The 16717-nt window shown below is 43.7% G+C and overlaps 1 protein-coding gene across 3 annotated transcripts in view; it reads right to left on the bottom strand.

Annotated features, from left to right (window-relative positions):
• The window catches only part of ERICH6 (glutamate rich 6), a 114481-nt gene that overhangs the window by 78679 nt on the left and 19085 nt on the right, over positions 1 to 16717 (bottom strand). The window contains exons 1-3 of one of the 3 annotated variants that reach the window (XM_044291620.1): positions 15653 to 15778; positions 15405 to 15489; positions 6894 to 6946 (exon numbers count right to left, since the gene is read on the bottom strand). In XM_044291620.1, coding sequence (XP_044147555.1) covers positions 6894 to 6946; positions 15405 to 15489; positions 15653 to 15683 — 169 coding nt within the window. In that variant the 5' untranslated portion in view covers positions 15684 to 15778. Of the gene's footprint in view, positions 1 to 6893; positions 6947 to 15404; positions 15490 to 15652; positions 15779 to 16717 lie in introns of those variants that run through there. The other 2 variants (XM_044291621.1, XM_044291622.1) reach the window with 2 other exon arrangements.

Genomic DNA, 16717 nt, shown 5'->3' on the forward strand with positions numbered 1-16717 from the left:
AAATGTTCTAAAAAAAAAAAATACTCGGCCGCATACCAACCGCAGCACAGCAGCTCAATATCGACTATAGCCGGTAAAGTGACTGTCACCACAAAATAAGGCTGTTGTGATAGCCCGGATTAACGAATCAAGATCCTCAGAGACCAATAAATACCTTTACAGAAAAATTGCTTTCTACATACGTGTGTGAGAACATTTTGTGTATAGCGCAAGTGCAAATTAATAGCGCAGGATTTCCGTTACGTAATCTTTTCCCATAAAACTATGGGGCACATTTATTTCTTAATAAAGCTTCATAGCGAAGTTACGAAGAGGCGCCAGTTCTAAATGTAAAGCAGCTTCTGAGCATTTTCTGCGTCAACGCCACGCCCACAATTTTAGACCCGGCGTGAGCGGGGCGAACTCGTAGATAGAAGCGCAACTAACTGTTACACCACCATCTACGCCTGATATGGGGCTCTGGAATTGGTTGGAACTAGTAAATGGGCTGAAAATGCACTTTTAATCTTCTTCCCGCTTCCTGCATCTTGATCGCCATTCTTTCAGGCAGGGAACATTAGCTCCCACACAGGCTCCATCAATTAAACTGCAGGAGGTGGGGGCAGGCGGAGGAGTAAAATGCCTGCCTCCTTGACTTGAACATAGTCATTTCCATACAGTAGGAAAAAGATTAAAAGTACACTTTCAGCACTTTAGTAGTTAGAATACCGCAACAAGAACTGCTTCCAGAGCCCTGTTGGTGCATGAATCATGTACTGTGGGCAGCTAAGATGGCATAACCGTGATGTCAGGTTCCCTTTAAGTAGATTTTGCAGTTTTGGCACATTGACCTGGGTATTTATATTGTTCTTACTCTTCAGTTTAGATGTATGTCTACACACAATGGTTGGAGGTGTTTCCCTGCTTGGTGACTGGATAGTGATTTACATTGAGATAAGGTTTATGACATATTCATTGCCTGGTTCTTGATGGACGGTTGGAGCTTTGCCCTCACTCACTAGTAATCCCCTTTTCCGACTGCCGTGAATCACTTGATGCATTGTCATTATCTTTGCTAATGATATATATGGAAAATTATCAAATAAATCTAAGGCTACTTTCACACTCTCGTTTTGGGCGGATCGGTCATGGATCTGCAAAAACGGATCCGTTACAATAATACAACCGCATGCATCCGTTATTAAAGGGATTCTGTCACCTCCCCTCAGCCAAAAAACGATTTAAAAGCAGCCATGCAGCACAGCTTACCTGGATTAGGCTGTGCTCTTTTATCTTGAAATCCGTCCAGCAGTTACTTCAAAAAACGACTTTGATCAATAAGGAAATGCGTCCTGAAGGTGCCCAGAGGGGCGTTTTTTTCTTCCTAGTGAGCCCAGTACCGCCCCTCTTTCAGTGCCCAGCCCGCCTTCCTTGTATTTTCTAACCGCCGCCCCCAGCCTGCCACAGCCTCTCCTGCCTCTCCTCCCCCTCCCTCACGCCGAACGAAGTCTCGCACAGGCGCAGTACCCACTGAGGGCTGCGCCTGTGCGATCATCAGGAGACTGAGGGCGGCAGCTTCATCTTCGTCACTGGGCATGCGCCGAGCCCAGTGACGTCCGATGCTCGCTCTTCCCTGCTGACTGAGGGAAGAGCTAACATCGGACGTCACTGGGCTCGGCGCATGCCCAGTGACGAAGATGAAGCTGCCGCCCTCAGTCTCCTGATGATCGCACAGGCGCAGCCCTCAGTGGGTACTGCGCCTGTGCGAGACTTCGTTCGGCGTGAGGGAGGGGGAGGAGAGGGAGGGGAGGCTGTGGCAGGCTGGAGGCGGCGGTTAGAAAATACAAGGAAGGCGGGCTGGGCACTGAAAGAGGGGCGGTACTGGGCTCACTAGGAAGAAAAAAACGCCCCTCTGGGCACCTTCAGGACGCATTTCCTTATTGATCAAAGTCGTTTTTTGAAGTAACTGCTGGACGGATTTCAAGATAAAAGAGCACAGCCTAATCCAGGTAAGCTGTGCTGCATGGCTGCTTTTAAATCGTTTTTTGGCTGAGGGGAGGTGACAGAATCCCTTTAACAGATCCGTTTGTATTATCTGTAACAAAGCCAAGACGGATCCGTCATGAACTCCACTGGAAGTCAATGGGAGACGGATCAGTTTTCTATTGTGCCAGATTATGTCAGAGAAAGTTTCGTCAAGCAGGCAGCGATTTGGTGTCCGCCTCTAGAGTGGAATGGAGACTGATCGGAGGCAAACTGATACATTCTGAGCGGTGTCTTTTCTATTCAGAATGCATTAGGGCAAAACTTGCCGCTTGTGAGAGCCCATGACTGATCTCACCAACGGAAAGCCAAAACGCCAGTGTGAAAGTAGCTCTGGAAGCATAAGAATGTCTGGGGTTTCAGGTATTTAATATCATTTTTTAGTGGTGGGGCACCAGTGTTACACTTGGATGCTTCCTTTAAGGAGGTGGCTCCAGCCTGCATACGTTTGCGAGCATTAGGTTGGTGCCCTCAAATGCAGACCTACTACACATGGCGCACCAAATTACTAAGGTTCACTTTGTATCAACTGGTGGCCATCGTATATATCTGAAGGGCAAGTTCATTTGACTTCTTTATTTTCTATGGTCTCACCCTTTCTGTAACATCTAAGGTATTTCCAAGTTTTATTTTATGTGTGACATCTAAGTAGCCTTTACCATTACTTTTAGTACAGCGATGATTACTCCAGTACTCTATATTTTTCCACATGACTGGAGGTGCAGATGTGGCAGTTCCTTAAAGGGGTTTTGCCACAAAATTTCTTCTGCATTTTTAAACCAGCCCCTCGATCAGAACACTTTTGTAATTGCATGTAATTGAAAATTCAGCATAGCCAGTGAACTATTCAATAAAATGTTCAATATTCAATGTTCAACTATTCAATAAAATGTTCAAACTATTCAATATTCAATGAAAAAGAACAACAGCAGGTATAGCGCCACCTGCTGTTTGTTCTTTTTCATATTTTTTTTGTCCATCTCACTGAGCTGGTTGATTGTGCTCAGTTTAAATCTTCAACTGCCACATGTTCTGTTAGAAGCTGTGGCAGTTGCAGGGACAGAGCTGCAGCAGCAAGGACATACCATCTGAGCTGCCAGGCTAAAGATAATCTCGCTGTCAGAAATGGGCGACTACCGTCACACACAAACAGGGATAGTGCAGCCCTAAAATGTCCTGGACCTACTATCCCTACCTACTTGCATGGTCACCCTAAACAGTGACCCCGCTGACCCCTTACGCTGAAATGAACAGGGAACAACAAACCGACAAACACAAAGAGTAGTCGTACAGTAAAGGGTCAAATGCCAGTCGGACAATGAAGTACAAAAACACCAGAGGCAAAACGAGAAAACCAATACGCCAAAAAGTCTGAACCAGGAGATCAATGCAATACCAAACTGCCAGAAGCCAAAAAGGTAGTGACAATCCCAATCAAGAAGTCCAAAGTGCTTGGTACCAGTCTCCGTCCCATTCACTTATATGGGGCTGAGCTGCGTCTAGGCCATATGACCGATGAACATGTCATCACTGTACTTGAAAAAGCTGAGAGAAGGCTATGGCGCTACTTCGAGCACTGCTGCCCTCTTAAACAGCTGATCGGCAGGGGTCCCGAGTGTCAGACCCCCACCCATCAGATACTGATGACTTATCCCGAGGACAGTCTTGGAAAACCCTTTTAAAGAGGAGTCGCCACCTTTTAAAGCTTTTAAATCTACTTACCTCCTTCAATTTACATCATTCCTTTGAGTAATTTGGCGATTTTTCTTTTTCCCTGTCATTCCCGAATTAAAGGGGCTGTAGTTTTGGCACCCATTATAAAAATGTGGATCTGTTTAGCAAACAGAGGTGTTGACGTCACTCATTGATGTTCATTACGCTGACACTGTCCAAACAGTATCAGAGGGTAAACATGTACGTTTTTTTGCAGCCTGTATGCGGATCTATACACTTTAATGGGGCAGCAAAAAAAAAAAAGGAAATTACTCCATGTGCATTGCGTGTCTGTATGTCCGCATGGACATTCCGCAAAAAGATAGAAAAGTCCTATTATTTTCCGCATTATGGACAAGGAGAGGACTGTTGTATTAGGGGCCGGCCATTTCGGTCTGCAAACAGCTGGTACCTGCAATTTGCGGACCGCAAAACATCCAACGGTCGTGTGCATGAGCCCTAAGGGAGCGGTGTTGATTGAGGGAGGTAGGTTGATTTACCAGATGACAGTGCCCTTTTAGGCTACTTTCACACTTGCGCTCGATCGGATCCGTTCTGAACGGATCCGATCATATTAATGCAGACGGAGGCTCCGTTCAGTACGGATCCGTCTGCATTAATAACTTAGAAAAATTTCTAAGTGCGCAAGATGCCTGAGCGGATCCGTTCAGACTTTCAATGTAAAGTCAATGGGGGACGGATCCGCTTGAAGATTGAGCCATATGGTGTCATCTTCAAGCGGATCCGTTCCCATTGACTTACATTGTAAGTCTGAACGGATCCGCTCGCCTCCGCACGGCCAGGCGGACAGCTGAACGCTGCAAGCAGCGTTCAGCTGTCCGCCTGTCCGTGCAGAGGCGAGCGGAGCGGAGGCTGAACGCCGCCAGACTGATGCAGTCCGAGCGGATCCGCTCCATTCAGACTGCATCAGGGCTGGACGGCTGCGTTCGGGTCCGCTCGTGAGCTCCTTCAAACGGAACTCACAAGCGGACCGACGAGCGCAAGTGTGAAAGGAGCCTAAAGAAGGATTTTACATGTAGCTCAAAAAAAGCCATGAAGACGATCTCCAACTGGGTAATTGCAAACCATGTTGGTAGGCACTTAAAGTCAGACCTATAACAGTACCGCCACCTGCCATGTGTCATCTGTCATACTGCTGTCTTCCTATGTGATAGGCATGCCTTTGGTGAATGTGACTGCTACCTCTCCAGCCTTCCAGCTGCGACATTGGGATGAGTAGCACCAGTAAGGGACCCTAATGTAGGACCCTTCACCAGTCACTAGAATAAAGGGGTTCTGCATTCTAGCAGTGCTGTGAGGCTTTGGCTTCTAGCTGAGAGATTTCCATATCTGTGAGCATCAGCAGCAATCAAAGGAATAACATGTCAGAACACAAGAGATATGGCTTTTGCTTAGCCGGCATGACGCAGAGCAGATTTCCTGCCACTGTCAACATTTACTTCCACCTAAAAAACTGTTCAGGTACGACAGTGCTTTAAGAAATCTGCATTACTTCATCCACCCGGTTACATTAAAGGGAAGCTCAATATTTGCACCCACTTCAAAGAAAAGGTCAGGAAACTGTACTAACATCAATTTCCTTCTAGAATAATTTATTTTCCTTCTAGTATTTTAGAATGACCTCTATTAGCCATAAATAGAAAAGAATCTTAATGGGGTTGTCCTACGAAAAAATTCTACATTTTTCAAACCAGCACCTGGATCTGAATACATTTGTAATTGCATGTAATTAAAAACGTTGTATAGCTAGTGAGTTATTCAATAAAATATATCTGTATAGCGCCAATGTGGCAGCCCAGAGGGAGACTACTACTCCTACATTCCTATTGCTAGCCTGTTTGCCCCCATTGTATTGGTTTGCACCACCAACTGTACTACCACTATCAAAGTGTCATTTTGTTATATGCAAAAACTGTTAATGTACTGTGCCTGGTTGTCCAGCAGGTGGCAATGTACCTGGCAGAGATCTTTAGTCAGAATGGAACTTACCATTCCATTCTCCTCCCTTTTGGGCAGAAGTGGGCTAGTCCTAGTTTCTACGAATGGAAGGTTTGTAGTTATTTGAGAGTTGGAAGGACACTAGACAACATGGTGCAGTGAGGGGGCGTTTCCCCCTCCTGCAGCAGGAGTCTTCCAGGGGAAGCAGCTCGGAAAGCACCCGATCCCTTGCAGTTCATAGACTAAGGGGGTCAACAGCCAAAGACACCCCACTCAACTGTACCAGAACCTTTAGAAAGTCCAAATCTGGACTCTACTTATTCCAACAACTACAACTCTTTTATTGCTACAGAGCCTAACCCCGGAGAGCGACAGCATCCAGATAGGAGCACCGTAACACAAAAATATTAGGGCCACAACATACCACTAGGCATTCCTAAACACTGGGACTCAATCCCCCTGGGGGGCCGCCTGTCGTACCACCTGCCGTTTGTGCTTTTCCTCATCTCTCTGTCCACCTCGCTGAGATGGACGCAGGTGCTCACTTACACCCTTCAACCGCCACCAGCCATATCTACTGTTAGTAGCTATTTAGTAGCTATGAGAGTTAGAAGACATGCCCCCTGAGAAAGGACACATCCCCTGAGATGCCGGGCTTAAATAAATTTAGCAGAGCAATTGGCACAAAGAATGGTGAAATCTCTGGATCCATTTAAGGTACAGGGCTGGTTCTGGTACTTTTGTTGGAAAGAGATTGTCATGTATTATATGATGCCTGATTTACATTTTTTATATTAATCATGCATATTTGTGGCCTTAAATAACATATATGCACATATAACTAATTATACCTTTTAGATCCCGCTCTGCTTTAGTACTGATAGTCTCATGGTCACTGGTGGTCTTGGTTTATGCTCCTGCAGCCTGCAGTGACCACTGAGATCCATCATCGCCTACATACTGATGATGTCGGCACTGAGCCCAGGGATTGGCTGCAGCAGTTACATGTCAGTACGGCACATCATTTCCGCAATGTAAACAAAGACTATTGGGGGATCATGGGAGAGTCAGGGCTGGAGAGGCTAGGGAACTAAAAGGTAAGTACAGTATATGCATGCACATTTCTTATTTTAGGCCTTCAACGGCTGATAGGATTTGTTTTAGGAGTCTTCTACAAGTCAAATATGATTCTAACTCACCATTTTTCTCAGAATTTTGTTCTTTTTTCAGGATTGTGTGTTTTCTTTCAACACTAGGGCAAAAATATGCATATCAGGAGCGTCAGTAAATGTAATCAGCTATTCAAAACTTAGGCCTCATTCACACAGTGCGAATTATATAATCACAATCTTCGTGCGTATTTTAAAGGATATCTGTCAGCAGATTTGTACCTATAAACCTGGCTGACCTGTGTCGGTCCCATGTTCATATGTGCCCGCATTGCTGAGATGTTTTAATATATGCAAATGAGCCTCTAGGAGCAATGGGGGCATTGCCATTACACCTAGAGGCTCTGCTCTCTCTGCAATTGATGTACCCTCTGCACTGATTAACAGGGCCAGGCAGTGATAACATGATCATGTCTGGCCCTGCCAATCAAAATGAAGAGAGTGCAGAAGTTGCAGAGAGAGCAGAGCCTCTAGGTGTAACGGTAATGCCCCTGTTGCTCCCAGAGACCCATTTGCATATAATAAAACATCATTTTTCTCGGCAATGCGGACACATATGAACATGAGACCAACACAGGTGTCTTCAGCTGCCAAGCACACATGGAACAGGTCAGTGTTATAGGTACAAAATCAGAGGTGAGTCCTAAAACATAAATGATATAATGGACATATTTTAACTTTTTTTTTTTTGTATAGACTCACGATTTTGGCTTTAAAGAATGAATGTAAAATGCTGACCAAATCTGAAAGTGCGAATGAGGCCTTACAGAACTTACAAGGCTTTCTTCTCACACAATTTATTACTGTATTTTTTTGGCTTGGATTTCATGGATTTCACGTGTTTTATTTTAGTTTTTTTAGCTAAACATATAGGGTTTTTTTATTTAGCAGTTTTTGATTCAAATCCAGAAGTGGATCCAGCAGTAAAGAGAAGAACAAGTCTTTCCTTTACATTTTTCATTCACATCCAACCAACTTCTTTCTTTGGCTTAAAAAACTGCCATGAAAACCTATGTGTGAACCCACCGTCACAAGCATTTTACTCTGCCATTTTTTAACTCCTACAGAAAAACTATGTGAAAAAACTGTACAAAAATACCATATACCCACAGGACACAAAACATACTAGAACCAATAAGCAGTCTGCAGTGAGTTTTTTTTTTATTTCATTAACGTCTGACTATAGTGATTTAGGGCTAAAAATATTTGGGGGAAGAAACGCCAGGAAAAAGCTACATAAAAAATGCGCCCCCCACCTCCCCCCAAAAAAATTAATAAAATGCTATGTGTGAAACTCCCCTTAAGTGGTCAGGAAAAAGTACTGTATAGTGACCTGAATCTCTAGGTTCAGGTAACTTTAATGACATTTCGAAATGAATATACAGTGGCGATCAAAATTAGAGAACACACAACTTCCGAAATGTCAAGGTCATAGTGTAGTCCTATGTGAATATATCCTAACATGATCAAAATTAAAGAACACTTTCAGATACCTGCAAGTTATTGGTGTTAATCTGGCAACAATTTCCTTAATGATCTGACAAACCCTATTTAACTGGCAGCCTAACTTTCCAGTTTTCACTGACTTTGCCAAAATGGTGTGCCGTTCCAAAGTGACTGAAACCCTCCAGCAACAGGTTGTCCAGATAAAGGTCAAAGGGGTGACCCTATCAGCCGTAGCAAGAGAAGTTGGTCGTTCCAAGTCTGTGATTTCTAGAATATTGCATCTTTACAACATCACAAACTCATTCAAGTCCCCCAAGAAGGCTGGTCGCCCTCGAAAGAAAACTGCAAGAGAGGACAGGATAATGAGGAGAATCTTCATGGGTAATCGTTTCAACACCGCAGCTTGAATTGCTCGCCAGTTCAGCACTGAACAGGGTAAGGATCTGTCTCGTCATACAACGTCTCAACGTTTAAGATCATTTGGACTGAAAGCCCACTCGGCAGTGACCAAACCTCTCATTAGCAGAAAGAATCAAAAGGCTAGACTCACCTTTGCTGAGGAGCATGTTGTGTGGACAGAGGAGAAGTGCTCCAGTTTATTTTACTGATGAAAGCTAGTTTATTTATTTGGGTCTGATGGGAAACATTATGTTCATCGACAAACTGGGGAAAGACTGAACCCAAAGAAGTCAGTGAAAGGTGAAGGAGGAAGTGTCATGGTTTGAGGAATGTTTTCTGCAGCAGGAGTTGGACCTCTCATACAGCTACATGGCAGAGTGAATGAAGAACCTTCTTCAACAACACATGGTTCCTTCCTTGCGTTCATCACTCAATCAGCCAGCAATTTTCAGGCAGGACAATGCCCCCTGTCACACAGCAAAACGGGTAAGGCAGTTCCTTAAAACTGAAAACATTGAAACAATGAAATGGCCAGCCCAGAGTCCTGATCTAAACCCAATAGAAAACCTCAGAAAAATCCTTGGTGAAAAAGTTATGGTCAAGAAACCCACAACAGTCACCGGACTGTTGAAGAGACTGGAATCCCACCAGAGCCATGTGAGAGACTAGTGATGTCCTGTGGCCGCAGATGTGCTGAAGTCATTCAAAGCAAGGGCCTGTACACTTCCTACTAATTGGTGACTGTAGAAACCTTCAGAAAAGTTAGTTAGAATCTTTCTCTGTGCTACAGTTATTGCTGTTCTCTAATTATGATCATCGGTTTTTAAAAAAAAATAAAGGTTTTATGTTGATATACTTTGGTTATTTTGGAAAACACTGTTCTAATGGCATGGTGTACCCCTTACAAAAAATCTTTCAAATAATGATCAATGTAGATTACATTATTTCTATAAAAATCAAGTGTTCATGAATTGTTCTCTAATTTTGATCGCCAGTGTATATTTTTCAATCTAAAGGTCAACTGCCTACTACAAAAAGGGACCTGTCAGGTTTGATGCTGTAGGACACTTGTCATGAATTATTCCTTCTGCATGAGTTGACTATGCAAGTACAAATGAAAAACCTCTTGAAAAAGTTTTTATTTTATTTCTGATAGCTCTATTCATATCTGGACTATAGATTCCACAATTAAAAGAAGCCATAATGCTGTGTGCAGGATCTGTGGCAAGATGGACCACACTGACCCTGATGGAAACGGCAAACGTAGCTCTTAAATTGGGCTCCTAGAATGGAGGCAACTTTATTATAAAATGGAATCAGTTACCACCTTTATCCTGTCCTCCCTGAGGCCAGCAAAGTGACAGGCATGCAGATTCCAGAGTTGTCACTGGTACACGTGTCTATAATCTAGTTTTGGAGAAGCTGCAGCACTGGCTCTGGTTTGTGAGGAGGAAGCCCCGTCCACCCATCGATGATTTATAGGTTTCTCCTTATGCACAGTAAGAGGGAGAAAGCTATCAATTATCGGCAGGAGGGTGGGGGTGTCCTCACATGAGGATGGGGCTATCCCTCATGAATACAAGAATACAAGGACCCCCTTCCTCATAATGCAATCCAGAGCTGCACCTAATAACCAGTAGATTTCTCTGAAGCGACACTATAGACCATGTGATAGAGAAAACACTGGAAGCAGCAGGTCTGTGACTATCTAAGAGCTTATTCACACAACCGTATTTGTCTTCAGTGTGCTATCAGCACATGTACTGATCCAAGAGAATGGGGCTATTCACACGTCCATTTTGTTAACTGATCCATGTACCCGGTCACAGAAACTCACCGCCTGTCCTATACTAGTCCGTTTTTTTGCATATGAGAAAAGCCAGTTCTATTGATGGGAAAAGAGTAAACAAACATGGAAATATTAATAATATGAAATATTTTTCATGCGAATAAGGTAGTGATAAATTTTTATTTTTTTATCTTTTCCTCACGGCCTTCTGCCAGCCATAGTTTTATGCAGGCTATGTTCAGAACATAGCCGGTGTGTATGTCAGAAGTATACTGTGAGCATTTTTTTAGCACATACAGTACCCCAGATGGGTCAACAGATGGTGGACTACGGATGGCATATACAGCTGTGTGGTATACAGTTATAGATATGTCTGGGTTTTAAAAGGGTTCTCCAGGAATAAAAAAAATAATAAATAATTAAATATTACTTTATTATAAATATATTCTCAAATACCTTTCCTTAGTTATAATGGCTCGTTTTGTCTGGGGAGTAATCATTAGGGGGAATAAAATGGCCGCCGTCCAATTAGTACACACACAACCTGTCCTAATTACACAAGAGGACAAGTAACTTCACAAAACGGAGGTAAATAGCTGTCTTATCCTCCTCTCCTACTTATTAAGGATTATGAACCTGAATACCGATGATAAGATCTTCAGCTGAATCTCTGTAGGAATGGAGTTCATGAGGAGACATGAAGTACAGAGAGGAGGTGGGGATGTGGATAATGAGCAGTAGCTCTTGTATGCAGTCTCCATTACCACAGCCCCACATTACCACCGTCTGTCCTGTCCATCCTCTCTGTACGTCATGTCTCCTCATGAATTTTATTTTATTAATTCCTGGAGAACCCGTTTAATCTTGGTGCATATGTTGAGAGCTTTTCACAGCGCATGCGCCAAATGTAAAGCCAAGATGCGATGTGAACAGGGATTTAGAATTTTATGTATCAGTTGTCTTGGTTACAAGGATAAAAAAGTTGAAAATTTTTACCTTTTAGGGTTTTTATTAATTAATAATAATATTTTTCTATTCTATTTTTGGTATTATTTTCTGTAACTTTATTTAGCTACATTAGACATTGCTACAGGACAGACATGAGGATATACATTAGGCTCTCTGCAGCCAATTTACAATGGCAAACCTTGGTGGGGTCACATGTACTGTTTTATCCATAGCAATGCTGGGTGACTAAATTTAAAGTCAGGCTAGATTTGGATATCTACAAACAGCATCCTTAGCACTAGGCTTCATGTGTTAGTCCGTATTTCAATCTGCAAACAACAGATCTGCAAAATACGGATAGATACCTTCTGTGAGCACTCCATATTTTTGTCACTCCCATCAATGTAAGACACTATTCTTGTTTGCAATACGGACTAGAACAGGACATGTTCTAAAATTTGTGGGAAGTCCACATGGATCTCCCCAAAAAATCCAGAAGTGTGCATGACCCCATAGAAATGAACGGGTCAGTGTGCCATCCGCAAAAATGTGATAAAAATAGATAAAAAAATACAGTTGTGTGCATGAGGCCTGAAGGCTACTTTTACATGGCAGTGTGTGGTACGTAAGCCCTGTGTGACGGTCACATTTCCCTGACCATCCGTAGCTGAACATAGTGATGGTTGCTTTCAGTTCCACCCCAACCACAGGTCTACTGTCCAGTGAGCAAATGATGCTGTGAGTTCAGGAAGTGCGGTTGGGCTGGAACTTACAGCATCATAGATCATTATGTTGCAGTGAGTTCAGCTCACATGAGCTGCAGCTAGTTCGGCAAATATGTAAGTCACACGGACTGCATTTCAGACCACACACATGACCATGTGAAAGCAGAGCAAAGTGTAGAGTATGCCCTAGGCATCCATTTATGCCGTGCACAACATCAGAGTGGGCTTTGTTATGGTCCAGCCACATCAGGTTTCCTGATGCTGTTTTGTGAGCCAAAACCAGAAATGGATTCTTTGCTTTTATGACCCACTCCTGGTTTTGGCTTCCACTCCGGACTGTTTGGCTGGACCCTTATACATGGGAGAAAGGCAGAGTGTAGTGCAGCCAGGGGTGGATTGGCCACAGACCTTACAAGAAATTTCCAAGTGGGCCAATGCCCATGGAGCCACCCCGGCCCCCCTCTCTGCCGCTGGCTGTGAGAATCAGGTACTCATGTACCTGGCCAGTGACCGCACATGTCCTCCTGAATTCAACTGTGGCCTGCATCTCACTTCCTAAATCCCCTGCTCCGTATCTAAATCGGAGACAACTGAAGGAGGAGAACAGCAAATGTCAGCTATCGATGGCCACCACAGAAGGACAGCTTTTGGGCCAATATATTGTGCTGCACTGTGGTATATGGTATTTTGCGCTATGGTATTGCTGACTCCTCCTACTTATATTGTCCCGCCTCTGGTCAATTTAGACACTCCTACAACAAGGGGCCACTTTTAGTTTTTTTTTTCGAGGGCCACTTTAAGATCCCAATCCGCCCCTGAGTGCAGAACATGGTACAAGCAGTAGATGGAAGATTTACCCAAGGTATTTGCTCTTAGCAGATGCCTACTGGATTGTTTACACCTATTTGTTCTTCAAAGCCCAGTTAGGCTACTTTCAAACTAGCACTAAAATCGCCCAGCAGGTTGTTCTGGCAGAGAAACAGCCTTCTGGAGTTCATCACATCCATCGTAGCCAGAAACTGCTGGAGCACCACCAGGCCCCATTGACTATAATGGGACTTGCTGGCCTGTTTCTGCCATTAATGCTACTGTAAGATTCAAATCCAGACATGAATGCTGGAAACAGGCCAGATCCCATTATAGTTAATGAGCTCTGGCAGGGAAAGGTGGTATTCGACTGTGCAGGGTATGATGAACTCTGGCAGACTGTTCCTCTGCCAGAACAGCCTGTGGGACGATTTTAGCGCTAGTAGTCATCTATTAGTACAAGTGTTAAAATGGATGGCTACATACAGTGGGGGAGATTTATCGAAACTGGAGTAAAGGGAAACTTAGTCACCCATAACAACCAATCAGATTCCACTTTTCATTTTCCAAAAGAGCTCTGAAAAATAAAATGTGGAATCTGATTGGTTGCTATGGGTGATTAAGCCAGTTTTCCTTCACACCAGTTTTGATAAATCTCCTCCAGTATGTTCTGCACACTGCAATGTGCTTCAGCCACGGCTCTCGTAAGGTCAGCCCTGAAGTGCCCTTTAACAGAGTTCCTGGAAATCAAAGACATGTTCCTGGGTAGTCAACCCTCGCTTCAATTGATGCTAATTGTGTTGTTTATGTCCTGGCTTTATTACACAGGATCTGAAAACAGCGCCTACAGTTATAACCGGCGCATTGCTAGTTTATCTGTTCTGGCAATTTCAATAAGTCATCATGACATTTGGATGAAGTAGTCATCAACAGGACAGAAGTGGAGACATCTGTACGCCGTGTTTCTCTCCTACTGGAATAATTACTTTCTGTACATTGTGGACATCTTCAGTTTTGTTTGCAAAAACAAAGGCAATTTGTACATCTTTCAGCTACCATAGAGGAGAACCATCTTGCTAGCTCCCTATGAGTCAAGATCCAACTTTTTAACAAGCCTTAGGGAAAATAGCCAAACCAGATATCCATCCGTATAAAGCTTTTTCAGGGTGCTTACCTTTCATCAGTATAGAGTAGGATTCTGGCTGGCTGGGCAATGCATTGAATGCGGCTTAGGCAGGGTGCAGAATCTCCTTAAAGAGACCAGTCCTGTATGGTGTCTTACTGGAAGTACTCCATGGTATGGAGACTTACTGGCAATGCTCCATGGGAAAATAATGTCCAAAGAAGTATCTCCTAAGGCCTCATGCACACGGCCGATGCCCGGCCGTGGCCTTATTGCGGCCCGCAAACAGCGGGTCCGCAATATGCAGGCACCGGCCATGTGCTCCACGCATCACAGATGTGGATCTATTCACTTGAATGGGTCCTCAATCTGGAGCTGCGGTGCGGAACGGAGGCACGGAACGCCACGGAAGTACTACAGAGTTGAATGGGTCTCGATCCATCCAGGCCTAAAGAGGAGAACCATCTCACTAGCTCCACCTTGAATATTCTTTTCCCAAGAGCATTGACAATAAGTCTCCATAGCATGGAGTACTTCCAGTAAGTCTCCATACAGGGCTGGTCTCTTTAAGGAGATCCAGCACCCTGCCCAAGCACCTACCATAGAGGAAACTGTCAGACAGTGCCAATCTGCTTTCTGATGGGACCTCTTGGCAGCAGATAAGGAGAATACCTAAACACAAGAAGCAGTGAGCATTCAATGTTTTAAAGGGAATTTGTCAGCAGCTTTGACACTGAAAAACTGATGACAGCATTAGGTAGGGGTAGGGGGTACCTTTAGGTAAAACATACTATATGAGCAGCAACAACACCTCCAAAATTCCTTAAAAAAAGGCTACAAAAACAGTGATCAAGTCAAGCACTATTTAGGACAGAGAAACAAAAGTTTTATTCCACAGGGTACTGCCAAAAATAAAACCTGCAATGTAGGTATGTTTACTCACCTGACCTTTGCACCTACCTAGCACTATCGTCAGGGTCAAAACTGCTGACAGACTCCCTCTAAATTAGGGCAACACACTACGTACTGTTTCAGTTCTACCAGTGATGATCACATTTTACTAGTCTCAATTTCTGCCATCAACTGGCTGCAGGTCAAGGAGTTTGGACTCACATAGGACTTTCTCACACACCTGCTTTTGGGTGGAATTTATGTCATATATTTTACATAGCAAAAACAGGTTTGATAAAGAAATAATAAAAAAAGACATTTTCCAAGATCTGTTCTTGTTTTTGGTAAAATTCCCTAAGGAGGGAACACAGGACGTATAGTATGGTAGGTAAGTTACAGGTATGGAGTCTTACTCAGTCAAAGTTGTTGTCTTCCCTATAGGTGGGGATTGTTCCTCTCTTCTTACTGTCATTATTGCTTGTGGGAAAAGCCGTGCTTCTGAAAAAGAAATGTATCAAGTCCACTCAAATACAAAATTTAGAATTGTATTCCCAGAATAAAAACTGTGGCTTCTTTTAAATTTAACCCGCCCCATGTCTTATCTACTCGGTGCAGGTGGGATTTACATTTCTCCGCCATACGGCACCTGTCACATACAGACCTGCCCTCAGTGCTCCTTTTGGCCAGTGCATACCCTGCACTCCATAAATGTATGGGCGCAGGATCTGTGGTTTATAACCTGCCGGGGACCAGAGAAACCTCAGACGCTGGTCAGTTAATCTCTTGATTTCCATGATCCACACTGACAGCAGGAGCCAGCAGACTTCACAGTGACTCAGAAATATTATATACACCCAACTTGTGCTGACAAAATAGCCGTGAACCGCCAAGGAATTGACTCCTCAAGATTTCTTCACGTGTCCTGCGGTATCTGGCACCAAGATCTTAGCAGCAGATTCTTTGAAGAGGACCTGTCACCTCTCCTGACATGTCTGTTTTAGTAATTATTTGCATTGTAATAACAATTCTGGGGCATATTTTCATATAACTCTATATTATGCCACTCCTCTGTTATTCCTGCTAGACAATTATGAATGAACTGCCAGCAGTCTGCAGTGAAAGTCCAATTGGGTGTTACCAGGAGGTGTCCCTACACAGTCTGACGCTATCCAAAAAGTGTTGCCAGTGTCAGACTGTGCAAGGACACCCCCCAACTAGTAACACCAAGATGCTCCTTTATTTTAGACTGTTGGCAATTCATTAATAAACTTCTAGCTGGAAATATAGAGGAACGGAGGAGCTAGGCAAATAGTGTAGGACAGTATGCTGTTTCCATAGCTCAGGAATTACTGTGGTTATAGAAGGCTGAGGTGGGACAATCCCTTTGAAAGGATTTTCCGAGATCCCAGAAAATTGTCTAAAGGAAGAAAGTACTGTGAAAATAAAGTAACCTTACTCACCTGTGACTTGTCACCCTTCCAGCTCTTCTGCTTTAGCGATGGTATCCCCGAATACCCCACTTGATCACTACAGTCAATCAAAGGCCTCAGTGCTCATGTGGTGTAGTCGAGGATGTTGTTGCTGTGGCACTGGAAACAAAGACCAGCATGGAGCACCAGCGCTGGAACGGCAGGAGATCAAACAGGTGAGAGAGGTTTCTTTTCTACTAGTTTTTTAGAGAATTTTTTTGGGGACTTGGAAAACCCATTCAAGCTGCCCAAACACA

The sequence above is a fragment of the Bufo gargarizans genome, chromosome 4, assembly GCF_014858855.1.
Source record: "Bufo gargarizans isolate SCDJY-AF-19 chromosome 4, ASM1485885v1, whole genome shotgun sequence".
NCBI lineage: Eukaryota > Metazoa > Chordata > Amphibia > Anura > Bufonidae > Bufo > Bufo gargarizans.